The 14112-nt window shown below is 39.1% G+C and overlaps 2 protein-coding genes across 3 annotated transcripts in view; one reads left to right on the top strand and one right to left on the bottom strand.

Moving 5' to 3' along the window:
* Positions 1-5466, top strand: part of EXOSC9 (exosome component 9) — a 19458-nt gene extending 13992 nt beyond the window's left edge. Inside the window, exon 12 of one of the 2 annotated variants that reach the window (XM_032224215.1) lies at positions 3833-5466. In XM_032224215.1, the coding sequence (XP_032080106.1) occupies positions 3833-3911 (79 nt within the window). In that variant the 3' untranslated portion in view covers positions 3912-5466. Of the gene's footprint in view, positions 1-1506; positions 2903-3832 lie in introns of those variants that run through there. The other variant, XM_032224216.1, reaches the window with a different exon arrangement.
* On the bottom strand, positions 2990-14112 carry CCNA2 (cyclin A2). Its single transcript, XM_032224217.1, has 8 exons — positions 13857-14112; positions 12327-12579; positions 11340-11446; positions 8825-9048; positions 7291-7495; positions 6374-6487; positions 3575-3708; positions 2990-3437 (listed from the first exon to the last, which is right to left on the bottom strand). The coding sequence occupies exons 1-8, from the start codon at positions 13998-14000 to the stop codon at positions 3386-3388; spliced, it is 1233 nt and encodes a 410-aa protein (XP_032080108.1). The 5' UTR covers positions 14001-14112; the 3' UTR covers positions 2990-3385.

The following is a 14112-nucleotide window of genomic DNA, read 5'->3' as shown; positions in this document are numbered from 1 at the left end:
CCAATGCAGGAACATGCAGTTGATACACTAGACGAGGCTGTTCAAAGGCCCTATGCCACAACTTCCATCTGCTTCTTGATCAGTTGTGAGCCTAGTAAAACTAGACTATATGCATAAACCTTTATATGAAAAGCAAGTAAAATGGATATGCTTTATATCCATAGCTTCAAGATCGCCCAACAATTTTATAAATAAATAAAGTATAGAATGAGCAAAGACTAATGGAAAAAAATAACCAAAGGCTGACAAGTAGGCCAAACTAGTTTTTGGACTAGTAGTCCAGAAGGCTGTAGCCAATAGGATAGAAAGAAAACATGTTCATAGAATGTAACAAGGAACTATTAATGGATGTGGATCTTCTCTTAGTTAATAAAGATTCATGTTGAGATGATCAGACAAAATTTAAGGCAGTAATCACATACAGTCCTGTTATTTGTTTTGAACTCTGTGCAGTGTGAGGCTTGGAAGAGATTGGGATCTGTAGATTTGCAGACCCACTGGTTTAGGATTACTGAACTGCCTCCAATAGATAATCTTTCAAAATTGTATTAAGTGAACTGGGAACCTAAATTCATATTTTAAAACTAACTAAACTCTTTCAGATGAAAAACAAATAAATATTCCTAATTAACGAATCATCATTAATAGATTTAATGCTGGAATTATGGCTGTTTTATTCAGGACTAAATCATTCAATTGTTGAAAGTGTTTTTACATGAAATTCCATGCTGAATGAAAAATGCATACAATAATTATTCTACACCTATATATACAGCCCTTCATTTAGCAATTGCAAATCCCAACTAAATGGTCATGAAGCATGATGGAGATGCTGCAAAGATTATTGCTTCTATCTTATTCAGATGGCAGCAATAATTTATTCAGATAAAAATTATCTTGTACAGTGTCCTGTGCCTGACCTGTGTCCTTTTTACCCCCCAAAGTAGAAGTATTGGGTAAAGAAGCTATATCTTTCTACATAGCAGTTTACTGAAAAGTACTAACTACCTATAAGTTTTAAAAGTCAGTTCTGTGACCTCATTATAACATTCCAGGAGCTAGCAATGCTGCTGCACCTGAAATTGACTAGACCTTTATTATAATTGTATTTGCAAATTATCACTAAATGAGGAATAGCTATGTGAAAGATTTTGGCAGCATTTGAGACAAATCGCACTGAATCATTTTGAACTCATTAAAGTTTCAGGATACTTATCCAAATGTAATTTTTGGGACTAAGTTTCTAGCTTAATCTTGTAGCTGTTGTTAAATTGTAAGCAAAGCTGCAATTGTTTGCTATTATAGACTCTGTACTTTGTACTATGCATAAAATGGCCCGGTAGGGCAAAAAGTCACAAAAATATTATTATTCATTGTCCACATTACTGGAGCCAACTTTACAACTAAGTGTGCCTAGAGCACACACACAAAATTGTAAACTTGTCTGATTATTTATATGAGTCCAAGTATACCAGTGGAAATAATTGTTGTACTTAATTTCTACAGAAAAAAGCAGAAATCAGAAACCACAAAGAAAAAAACAGCTGGCAAAAATAAGAAAAAACGAACAGTTTGTTAAAAGCATTACATCTTATTTTTTGTCTATTGTGTTAAACTTTTTCTGCTTAAAAGAAACATTTGTATTATGCAATTCATAGGAATACTGTATGTGTCTTTGTATATATTAATACTTTTCTAATAAACTTTATAATGCTATTATAAAAAAACTGTTTATAATACAGTTTTTGCAAATTTCTTTTGTGATTGCTGCTCTATAAACAAAATCTTAAATTTGGATTATTCAAAACATTTTGCTGCAAGAGGTAGAATATTTTATCTTCCTCCCCTCTCCAGTCTCTCAAACAGATAACATCTATGACTTTTGATTATCACTGGTGAAAAATTAATTTGGAAAAGATTAAGATTGATGGTTAATGAAACACCAAGAGGAAACAGACATGTTATTCATTTTTCAAAATGTGGGAAAATGAGCATTAGCTGATTGGCCATTCCTATAATAAGCTGAATTGGTGATATCTTCTTTAAGTCAGTTCTTTGACATTAAAATTTATCTTTTGAAACTTCTCAATGAAGTAGGTTGACCATATATGCCCTGTTGGTTGTTTGACCATCAATCCTCTCCGCCCCTCCCAAAAAGCTAAGAGTTTTGACTCCTTCCCTTTGCTGCTGTTCTATCTGATCATGTTTAAGGACAGATGTTTCACAGTACACAGGTAGCAGACTAACTTTTCAATATGCAAAATACATTTTATAAGTCAAGTTACTGCCGAGATCCTTTTCGAGGATTTTATTTGCCAACTTTTAGATAGTTACACTTAGGTCTTTCCATGCATTTATTTACTGGGAGCGCATTTCAAGCATTATCTCAAGCATTGCTTATAAGAATTTAATTTTTCTCAAATACGAGTATAAAAGTCTTTTCTATTGATAAAATTTAACTCTTGTAACATAGAAAAATCTGTTTTCCTAACACACACACACACACACACTGCTTCAAAGCTGTATTAGAATGTCAAGATTATACCAAGCGTAGAAAAGGTACTCAACCTAAGGAGCCTAACTACCTGAAGCCAGGATGCAAAGCAGTGTGCTCCTCCAGCAACTTAGCTTAAATTGCCATATAGCAGTAGGAACTCTGCACCACCCCACTGATCACATGGCTGTTTCCTTTGAGGGTCAGGAAATTGGCTTGCTCAATTGCAAACACATTGTCAGTCTGATTCATGAACTAGATTAACAGAAGGCAGGTTTTTAATTTAATTGGATTTTTTTTAATGGTAAGAACTACTTTTACCCTCCTTGTTATTGGAAGCTCTTCCTTTACATTCCAGACTCAGTAATTTGAATAAAAGCTATTAATTCAGTGTTTATAAAGCTCAAGTGGCATATTTTAAAAAAAGAAAAATCACTATCCTTAATAGCCGATACAGCCTTCAAGTAGAGTTGAGCGTCTGGTTAGCAAAGTGTCAGAGCAGTTCTCTTAAGTTCAGCTACTGAGCACTTGTTGACTATTTGAAATACACTGTTGTAACTTTATTATATGCAGATATTCTATTGAACTGTCTTGATTTGCAATTTTTAGAGTGAAAATCCTCACACTGGTCATACTATTTTAAAAAGGTTGAACAGTGCCACTCAGCATTTATACCTGCGTGGTTTTAAGTCTTTTTCTGCACAGTTTTAAAGGCGCCATCTAAGCACATTGAACAAGATTGCATGTACAGAAGTTTACATTAAAACGTTATAAAAGTATAAAACCTCATAATTAGCTATGGTAATATACCAGATTGATTGAAATCTAAATACACATTTAAAACTGTACATTTACAATGGACAATATAAAGGTTTGAAATCTCACATATTGTTATAATAAATCTAGTGTCTCTGGTGGGTCAATGAGCGACACCGCATGATATCTGAAAAAGATAAAAATGATACGAATATTATTTTTGCTATCTGACAAAGTATTTGGCTCTTTCTATATACAAATAAGTCTAACATACCCCTGTAGTTGTTGTCAGTTACAGAATTTGCATTCAAAGTTTAGACTTACTTTATGGTCTTATATTTCTCTCTGATAGATTGTTGCGTATGCTGTGGTGCTCTGCAGTAGGTCTTGTAGAGGTCTAGGAGACAAGGCTTAATACTTTCAACTGTATGTCCTGTCATTGCAGCAAGAGAATCTGTCTGTAAAGGAATATCAAATATTTAAAACCTAAGTAATTCTGTTCTTGATGTTCAATTGTCTTGGTAGAAGAGACCATTCAACCTGGATCTAATAAAAATAAAAGTCTGTGGGTTTCCTGTTTAGCTTCATGGCACTACAGTCGATGGATAGCAGAGCTCCGCAAATCCCGGCCGCTTCATCATTGGAGGCCCTAAGAGACTAAAGACGAAGAAAGGAGAGGGGTCCCTTGCTGCTCACGGGAGAGCGGTAGCTCTTCCGTTTGATCCGAGACACCCTCCCAACCAACAAAGAAGAGTGATGGCCATTATGGCCAACCAAAGCTGGAGCAACCAAAGAAAGAAATGAGCTGGAGTGGTTTGAACTGGGTGAGACTTTTAAAAAAAAAATTTTTTTTACTAGAGACCCACTTTAAATAAAAGAACTTTTAAAAGACTCCGAAGCGTTGAGAAAGCAGCAAATTAACACAGAGAGAAAAAGTAGAGACCCAAAAGAGAAATGAAATGTTTACGGAAGAATTTGAAGTTTTAAAAGATTGAAAGTCTGAACTGGAACTTGTGGTGTTATAATTAACCTTAATCTGCTGGAAATACTGTCTGATTGTTGGAAGAAACTGTATAATGAAAAGGGGTTATTTTGCTCTTATTATCGAACTTGACAATCAGCTGGATTCGTTTTAGTACTGAGAACTAGAGTTGGTGCCATCTACTGGCCAAATAAATTGTTCTTGGAGCTGAAAGATCTTGAAAGTTATAAGAACAGATAAGAAGAGAAACAAAGTAAAAGGCAAACAATATCTAGAAGGCCGTCTGCTTATTTCTTTCTACCTGTCTTTATCTGGCGGCCTAGGATTAATTGGCGAAGCTTTTGAAATTCTCTCCAAAGCAATGTGGATTACAAATGACAGAAATTGCCCTTGAAATTGAACATCTGATTTGATGAATTAATGAGCCATGGGGAAACTTGGTGGACCATTTTGGATTACAAATATTTGATGGAATATTTTACAAGGTGAAAGAAGAAATTAAATAGAACATACAAATTTGAAAAACTTAGGAGTAAAACAGCAGACATCGAGGAGTATAAACACTGTGGACCCTGAGAACAGTTTAGGGACTGAACAAATTCATTTAATATTGACTTTTTTGAACACTTGGGACATTGCGACAGATGAATTACTGAATAATTTTCAGCACACTAAAATAAAGTAAAATAATACAAGGAAGTATAAATACATTTCAAATGGAAATACTACTACTGTTTCAAGACATTAAGGAAACTATGACAAGGAATCATAGATGATGAAGCTGATGTGCGATATGGATCGGAGACAAGGAAATTGCTAGCAAAAGATGATGGAAAGCAAACAAAAAAATTCAGATATTAGAGAAGAATTCAGGAGTAGAAGAAAGAAGGGATGAGAGAGACCAATTAATGATAGAAGTAGATATACAGAAGAGATAGTAAGAATAGACCAGAGATTAACCTTTAAGAGGCCAAAATGAAGAAAAGAGCAAAAAGAAAGATCCACTAGCAGAGACGAGATATAGATGGGTACTTTGGAGAACAGACAACGGGAGACAAAAACAGAGATATAGAAGAGTTAGGGTAAACAGGAGTGACGTAGAGGGATTCAAGGTCCCAAGGGATGGGCAAAGGAGACTGACCAAAAAGTCAATAAGAGTTGAAATACTAAAAAGGGCAAGAGTTGATAGATAGATAGATATAAAATAAATGTTGGTCTGGGATCTGTTTTATTAAAGATCAGGAAATAGCTAGAAACTAAAAACTGGGAAAAGGTTATTATATATACTGCCATTATATATACTATTATAGTTACTATGTACAAGTAAATATTAGAAGTTAAGATTATTAATATGTATGTTTAAAAAAGTAAAAAATAAGAGATGATGGACAGAAGGCTTACTAACAGATAAGCAAATACTATTATGTGATCACCATCAATGTTATATTATTATTTTATTATTATATACTTTATTCATTAAACATGAAACTCATTCAACTGAACATTCAAAAATGCATCACAAATACCATGACTGGTATTATTATTTGTGAATATTATAGCTCACTAAGTTCTAATTAAATAATGGTTGCAGATTTAATACAGTGATACGCAGAACAATTTGTCTCCTCCAGTGTAAATTATAAATAAGCATTACCATTTAACAATTATTCCTGGACTGTTCACGGGAAATAAAATGCAACCACTATACAGCAAGATATAACACAGGTTATAAGATCCATTCAATCTAAATCACTGAGGAGGCCCAAAAGGACTTACTGTAAATGCAAGGCAACTCTCTGGAAGAATGTTATCAAAGAGGAAGACGTATATAAAGAGACTGTCTCCAGCTATCCCTTGCTTCTAATCAATAGCTCTGAAATTACCTGGTGGTGCAATGCTCAGAATGCATTATTGCAGGCTAACTCTGCCCACAGCAAGGAGTTCAATCATTCTGAGATTGATAGAATGAGGACCCAGACTGTTGGGGGAAATAACCTCTCAGAGAATGCTGTAAAGCATGTGGAACAGTATATAAATCTAAGTGCTATATAGGCAGATTGATGCAGGCGTAGACAGTCCTGTGTTGATGCAAATGTCTGACAGGCGAGTTGAAGTGGGGAGTGGATTGCTTTTATACATACCCAAGTTTTTCCAGAAATTGCATAGTTTGCTATATGAAATGCTGCAGCAGCTATTACTGATGGCAAGTATTTCAGATACGTGTCTGCATCAATTAAACTTAGTTCACCCAAGTACTGTAAAAAAATAGAAAGCATAACCTTAATTTCTAATATTTTTGTAAATTTTCTAGTAAGTAATGCAAGATCAAAATGTAAAAATGTTATAAAGATATTTTTAAGTAAAAGAGTTCATTGTGAAGTCTTATATCAATCAAGATATTAGTTAAAAGCCTGCCCCATTGTTTTGTTAGTGATGGAAACTACAGTTTAAAGGTAGGAAAATATCCAGTCCTTGATTTACAATCATTCGTGCAGCAACCATTCAAAGTTACAATGGTATTGAAAAAATGCACTTATGAACAGTGCACAAACTTATGGCTGTTGCAATTTTCCCACAGCCATGTGATCAAAATGTAGGTATCCACATATACTTACTATAACAAGCGTTTCAATGTCTCCCACTCACCTATCTCCCATGTATCCCCTTTTGGCCAGCAAGCAATCCCCGAACTATGTCAGGAGTGCTAGAATTGCTATTGTCAGTCAGTGTGGTCACATGCTTCATTTTATGACTGCATTAACTTACAATGTCAATCCCAGTCCCAATTGTGATAAGTCAAAGACCACCTATAGTCTGCATATAGGAAGATGAAGAATTTGACAATATGCTGAGCCTTCACTTCTCTAGGATTATTTTTTTTTTAGCCAGAGCACAGTCTAAAATTAGGGTCTTTCTTTATAACTATTTTTAAAAGCAGTATATTCTCAAAAGATACTAATTGCAATAGCTGAACAATCTTTTTTTTTAACTGCTTCTGAGATATTCAGATATTGCTTTTTTTTCTTCAAAAAAATAATTAAATAATCCCAACACTTACCATTGCCAAGTTTTCCACTAGGGAGCAGGCTGGCTGATGCAAGAAGTATTGAGAAAGGAATTGATTTATTGTAGGAGCTGCCAGATCAAATGACAAAACTTTCAGGACTAAGTGCTCCATTCTGAGAACTTGTTTCTTTGTATAAGTGTCATCTGTGATATAAACAAATTCTGCTACTTCTGGAGGGTAGATTTCTTCAAATTTTCTACAGTAGGATGAAAAGCAGATATAATCTACTACCATGTTTCCCCGAAAATACAACCTGTCCTGAAACTAAAGCCTTGCCACATTTTTCGCGTGGGCAAAAATATAAGCCCACCCCTGAAAATAACCCCCCCAGACAATGCCCCCCGCCTCCGGCCAGGCAGAGCACCGCTCACCAACATAGCAGTATCTTGAAGGCGCCAAGCCGCAGCAGCCGGAGGGGGGGGTGGGTGAGAAAGGTCCTCACATTGCTTGCTGCCTTCGGGATACTGCTAGGTTGGGGAGTGGCATTCTGCCTGGCCAGAGGGGGGAGTTGCCCAGTTCTCCCTGCAGCAGCAACTGCAGCCGCTGCACTCCAAGCATCTTCTCTGGTTCCAAACTCCCAAACTCTGCTGCCGAGTCTTCCCGCAGCAGCCGCTCTAGGAGTGCGCTCTATGGTTGTGGGCTGGCTGCTGGAAGACTCTGTAAGAAAGTCTTCTGGACAGAGAGTCTTCCAGCAGCCAGCCCACAACCATAGAGTGCACTCCTAGAGTGGCCGCTGCGGGAAGACTAGGCAGCCGAGTTTGGAACCGGAGAAGACGTTATGCTCGGAGCATGGCGACAGCAGGGAGAGCTGGGCCCGGACATGTTGAGGCTAGCCTGCTGGGGGCGGAACAGGCGCTTGCGCAACCCCCTTCTCCAGCCCAGCAGAGCTCCATGCACTAGGGGGTATCCCTAATGTGCCAAGCCGTGGGAGCTGGGGAGCGGGCAGAGCACCACGTGGTCCACCCCCTAGGTCAGGGAATGGTGCTCTGCCCGGCTGGAGAGGGGGTTTGCCGAGCGGTTGCTCGTGAGCTTGGTCACCTCATAGCTGCTTTGCCCCTGAGGCTGTGCCCTGCTCTTCAGGAGCCAGTTCACAAGGGAGCAATCACCTGGCAACCCCAAAACAATAAACCCTCCCCTATAATAAGCCCAAGGCCATATTTTGTAAGTAAAAAGAAAATAAGACCCTGTCATATTTTCAGGGAAACACGGTAATTGTCCCCAAGTGTTCCTTATTCTACAACTATATAGGTTCATACAGATATTATTTGGTTATAGTAGCTAGTGTTAGCCTTTATCCTACACTGTAGGTTCTTACTGCCAAATGCTTATGTGCACATTTTAGCTGGGAAAAATATTACAAGTAAAAATCATCAGTCTGTGGTGGATGTTTAAGCTTATTTAACTATTAACCCAAGATTTTTAAATATCTATAGTCAGATAGAACAGAATTTGAGCATATATTTAATGTAAATACCACATTAGTCATGATAGTAAATGTAATACTCCAAACTTCTCATCTACTTACGATGCAAGCAGCATGGCTGCAGTTCCCACAAGCTGAAGTTTTCCTCGTAGGACTGACATTGAAGAGAGAAACCTATCTATGTAATTTACAGCCAAATGCAAGGTTTCATTTTGTAGTTTGTATTCTTCGCCAACTTCAACTAGCCAATCCACAAGAATAGCCCGCATATTATTTGTAATATCAGGCTGTTTCTTCATATAACCCACTTTGGGTTTGCACTTCACCTGTAAAAAGATTAGCAATTATCTTGTTACTTTCAAAGTCTTATATTGATGTATAAGTAACTTACCACCCAATTGCAAAAGTGCTATCAAGTTTTTAAAGTTTTATCCTAATTGGTACTTCTATGCTATTAGCATATTAAACTTTTAAAATGAAATTCAGTCTATTTGCTCTGCATTAGTGGCAGGCAGCCATGTAAATACGCTTAAAGCTGAAAAAGAAGACATTAACATGTTTAAAATATTCATGATCAAAATTGCTTGTTGATATAGGAAGAAAAAATATTGGATTACCCACTAACCATGTAAGAACTACATTTTATAGACAAGAATGTCAAAACAAGCTTCCTTTTTGATCAACTGGAAGTAGTAGGCTCTAACTCTCTCCTCTGCCATTACTTAGAGCAGGAGGCCTTGTGAAACGATCATTATCACAGTAAATGTGATTTATAAATGGCTGCCTCTGAGGCCTCCTGACAAATTCAACTGGTACAATATATACAGCAGCCCAACTGAGTTCTATTGTAGTCATACACAACCAGTTTTGGGAACTCTGTGCTGACTTCTGATGGGTTTCCCAAGTACAATTCCAATGCTTACAAAACTGCAGATGGATTGATTTCCAAATATCTCCAGGACTATCTCTTTGCACACTCTCCTCAGGAGGGAAGCTTACATCCACCCTGGATGTTCAGAAGTTACCAAAATGAAACCCAGAGATAGTGTATGTTACTGTCTCTTCCCTTTGGAATAACCTCTTTCCAGTACATTGCAGATACCCTGATGGCCTTTTTATTTATTAAATTTATTTGCCACCCATCTTGCTTCAAAATAAAATGGGTGCTAGGGAGTGTTTGGTTTCATTGTCCAACCACCAGAAATCATATTGGAATACAGCAATATACAGAAACTGTTAATTAGACTAGAATCTTGTCCAATATAAACCGACCAGGTACACAACCTCAATCTAGCCATTCGTGGACTAAAGCTAGCAGAATTGAGTGCTTATTTAATGGTAGCCATTTATATTGTCCCATTTCATTGTATAAAGCAGTGTTGATTAACCTTTTAAGCACTGAGCTGAGCTTCCAGTGTGCCCATGCGTGCCAGTCACTGGTCAGCTTCCCGGCGTTCGCATGCAAGCCAGGGAGCTGCTCTTCCAGTTTCTGGCGCTCCTATACACGCGAAGACCAGCTGGCTGGCGCGCATGTGTGTGCCAAAACCCAGAAGAGTAACGGGTGACAGCTGGCATGCCCAGAAAGATGATTCTGCATGTCACTTTCGGCACGCATGCCATAGGTTTGCCATCATGGGTATAAAGGTGTGTGAATGCTTACATACTCTTTTTCAAACTTGGTATATAGTTGTTCAACCCAAAGAAAGATGCAAGGCAATTTAAAATAAAAAAGGAATAAGAATTGATGTGAACCTGTACAGAATTGAACTGCATAAGCAAGCTTTCCAGTTGATCTTTATATTATAATATCACATCTACTGACCAAGCAAAAGGGCAAAAATCTGATATCCTTGCCCAACATTTCATTTGGAATAGACTAGACCCATGATGGCGAACCTATGGCATGTGTGCCACAGGTGGCATGTGGAGCCATTTGTCAGGGCACGTGAGGTGTTGCTGTCAGCTGGCCAGCACGCATGCGTGTGCTGGCCAGCTGACTTCCGCCTTCTTTTAAGGTCTTTTTTTGCCCTCCAGAGGCTTCCCCTGAAGCCTCCAGAGCATGAAAAACCGGCCCTACAGGCAAACGGGAGTTCAGGAACGGACTTCCAGTTTGCTTGTAGGGTTGGTTTTAGCCCCCTGGAGCCCTCAGGGAAGTCTCCTGAAGGTTCCAGAGGGCTAAAACTGGCCTTACGAGCAAATCGGAAGTCTGTTCCTGAACTTCCGGTTTGCCCGTAAGGCTGGTTTTTCACATTCCGGAAGCTTCAGGGAAGCTCTTGAAGCTTCTGGAGGGCCTCCGGGGAGGGGCGCAAGGAAGGCTGTTTTCACCCTCCTCATGCTCCTATAAAGCTTCTGGAGCCTGTGGAGGGCAAAAAAAGGATGCCAAAAATGAGGGGGAGCACTGGTTGTGCCCGCATGTGCACTGGGGCCGTGCGCATAAGATTATGGGTGTGTCACGCCCGCACACGACCCCCTGCTCTCCCCCTACTTTTGGCACGCGAGCCACAAAAGTTTCACCATCACTGGACTAGACATAGTCACATATTTAAGTTCAACTAGATGATTCCCCCTCCCCACACATACACACATACACACAATTATGTAAATAATCAGTTCTTACCTCCATTTCTCGAAGATACTTATGGATATCCTCAATATAGTCTGGGACATGGTTAACATTAATTTTTTTTTCTGCTTCTATTGACATATCCATAATACTCAGTGACCCTAAAATAAAAGCCACAGGTAAAATGTTTAGGCTTATGAAGCCTCAAATATAAGGCAAATGAATATTATTTAAAAAAAGTTATTTCAAATCAAAAATTGCTCGAATGCAGCATATGCCATGATCTTAGTATTTTAAACAGCAATATAAATCCATAATACACTATTGTCTGGGAGCCATTTCCCATTGTAACTAGCCTTAAGACTTTCAGTGGTCAAAAGCCATGCGAGTGACATCCACAGATAAACAGCTAGAGAACCTAGTTAAATATCACTTGTTTTGAATAAGTGCTTAAACCTTAACCTTGTTTCATACACACTGGCTCAAATTTTGATCTGTTTTATCATGGTTTTTAAAATCACTATAACTGGTGCTTGCACTACAATCCAGAATTATCTTCTAATCTCAAGGTCTTGTTCATGCAACATCTCTAGCTAAAATCAAGCACCCTACATTATAGCTATGTATTACATGCCTAGCTTATATATGTCCATTTATCAGACTTTTCAAAATCCAGGTCTGTAGAGCCTGATCCCATCCATCAGACATTCTAATCAAGTTAATGGCAGTTTCCACAATGACATCAACACTGGTCATTTTCTTCATTGTAAAATAGGATGAGTATTCACCACCAATATTGATGTAAACCTCAATGAGTTTCCTCCAGATTCTTCTATCAAACTATGGTTGATATAATGTAAGATCCTGTATTCACCTTGATTTGAATTCAGAAAATAGCAGAAGCCATGAACTTCAACTAAGCTTTCTGACCTTTTGGACAATATCCCAGGAAGTAGGTTGAAATTTAAAATGGTTTTAAGTGTAATCAGAATCAATCACTACAATATACATCTATTTTTAGAGATAGGATGTTACCCTCACCAGAACTAAGATCCATTGGATTATCTATAGGAGTAAGAGGTTTTCTGGTTCCCATTGAAGCAACAACTGCCTTCAAGCCTAGAGCCTCTTCATCCGGTGAGGTCTTTTTGCTGGACATATGTTTCTTTTGTCTCCTGTTATCAGGCTCATCCAAGTGGATAGTAAAAGCTGGCTGTTTGTTTCCCATTTTACCATTGGGGACACCAACATAATTCTCATCATTTGTACTCCAAGGTATTTGACTTCGGGAAACCTGTAAGAAAAAAAAAAAACCAGCAGTCAATCACCCACTTCACTCTCCCAAATAATGTTTTTGCCCATACATTGCAATGTAACCTTTCTAAACAAAGATAATTCATTGCAATACAATGTGGTCCACATTACAAAATATAACTGAAATCACTCATTCTAAATGAAGATAATGAGAATGGGCAACATCAGGTGAGCAAAAGTTATAAGAATTAATGGTTGGAATCACATACCACAACAAATCAAACTGGGTTCACAAGCAACATGCCACAAACCTTGCTTTGCAAGTCAGTGACTGGGTGAGCACAAAACACCAAGCCAAAATCAAGAAATGGCCTGATATGTTGCATAAAATGGACCCAATTTCTTGGCAGCTCTTTAGAAGGCCCATCAGTGTCCTGATGATTATTATTATTAACACATTGCTCAACATTCCCTGTGTTGTATAATCCATAATCCTCCAGCTATGGAATTCATAAAAATGGATGGCATCAAAGCCATCTCAAGCTTCAGAAGAAATAATAAATGTATAATTATGGCTTGTCCCAAAGGTGCTTCTTCAAGAAACAACAGGACTTCCTTGTTTTTCTGTTGAAGACATTCTGCTTCTCATTCAAGAAGCTTCTTGGATGAGAAGCAAAATGTCTTCAAAAGAAAAAGAAATCCAGTTGCCTCTTGAAACAGCACCTTTTGGGACAACCATGACCTGGATGACTCCATAGACATCTATGATAATGGCTTGTTTGGCTTTGGCCTAGCCTTTGGGCCGAGTATTCAGAGTTTTTGTGAGGGACAAGGATGAGAACATCTATCAATCCTAGATTTTCAACGAAGATCCAACCTCAATCCGAAGAAGGGCTTTTCTACCACCTTTCAGCGTGGCTATCCGCATGCTGGAGCCTTTCTTTGCTAAGGGAAAAGCGCTTTGTCCAGCAGCAAGCAGCGGCCCAAGCGCTTGCCCACCTGGATCAAACATAAACGGGAAGGCCTTCTCAGGTTCAGTGAGCAGCCTAACTCGGGCTCTACCTGCCTGCGGAAGGCGACTCGGTAGCCAAGCCAACACGCAGAAAGCGCCTTCCCTCCTCTTTCCAAAAGGCCACGGAGCCTAAGAGGACCACGCTGGCCGCTCGTGCCTCTTGCCTTCGCCGAGTGCAAGAAAGCCACAGCAGCTCAGGAAGAGGAGCTATAAAATGGCGGGTACGGGGGTGGAGGGTGCCTCGACTTCGGCCAGGGAGATGGGGATCCCGTCCAGGCCAAGTGAAGAAGGGCAAAGCGCCTTACCTGTGGCTGGGAGTGGCGCTGATTAGCTTGCAGAAGCCCCAGCGCCAGTCGGTGTCCAGCAGCCCCCGCCACCTTGGGAACCTCTTTGGCCCCCGGAGGCACATTTTCCTGGTTCTCCAGGTCCACTGAACTGCCCGTCAGCATGATGGCCCTGCTGACAGAGGGACCCACAAAGTGAGCTGGAGGCAAGGGGGAGGAAAAAAAAACACCCGCTCGCTGCCGCTGCGGCTCTCGCCGTTCAAGTAGCCCGCGACTA

The sequence above is a fragment of the Thamnophis elegans genome, chromosome 9, assembly GCF_009769535.1.
Source record: "Thamnophis elegans isolate rThaEle1 chromosome 9, rThaEle1.pri, whole genome shotgun sequence".
In the NCBI taxonomy this organism is placed as follows: Eukaryota; Metazoa; Chordata; class Lepidosauria; order Squamata; family Colubridae; genus Thamnophis; species Thamnophis elegans.
This window is presented reverse-complemented; position numbering and strand designations above follow the sequence as displayed.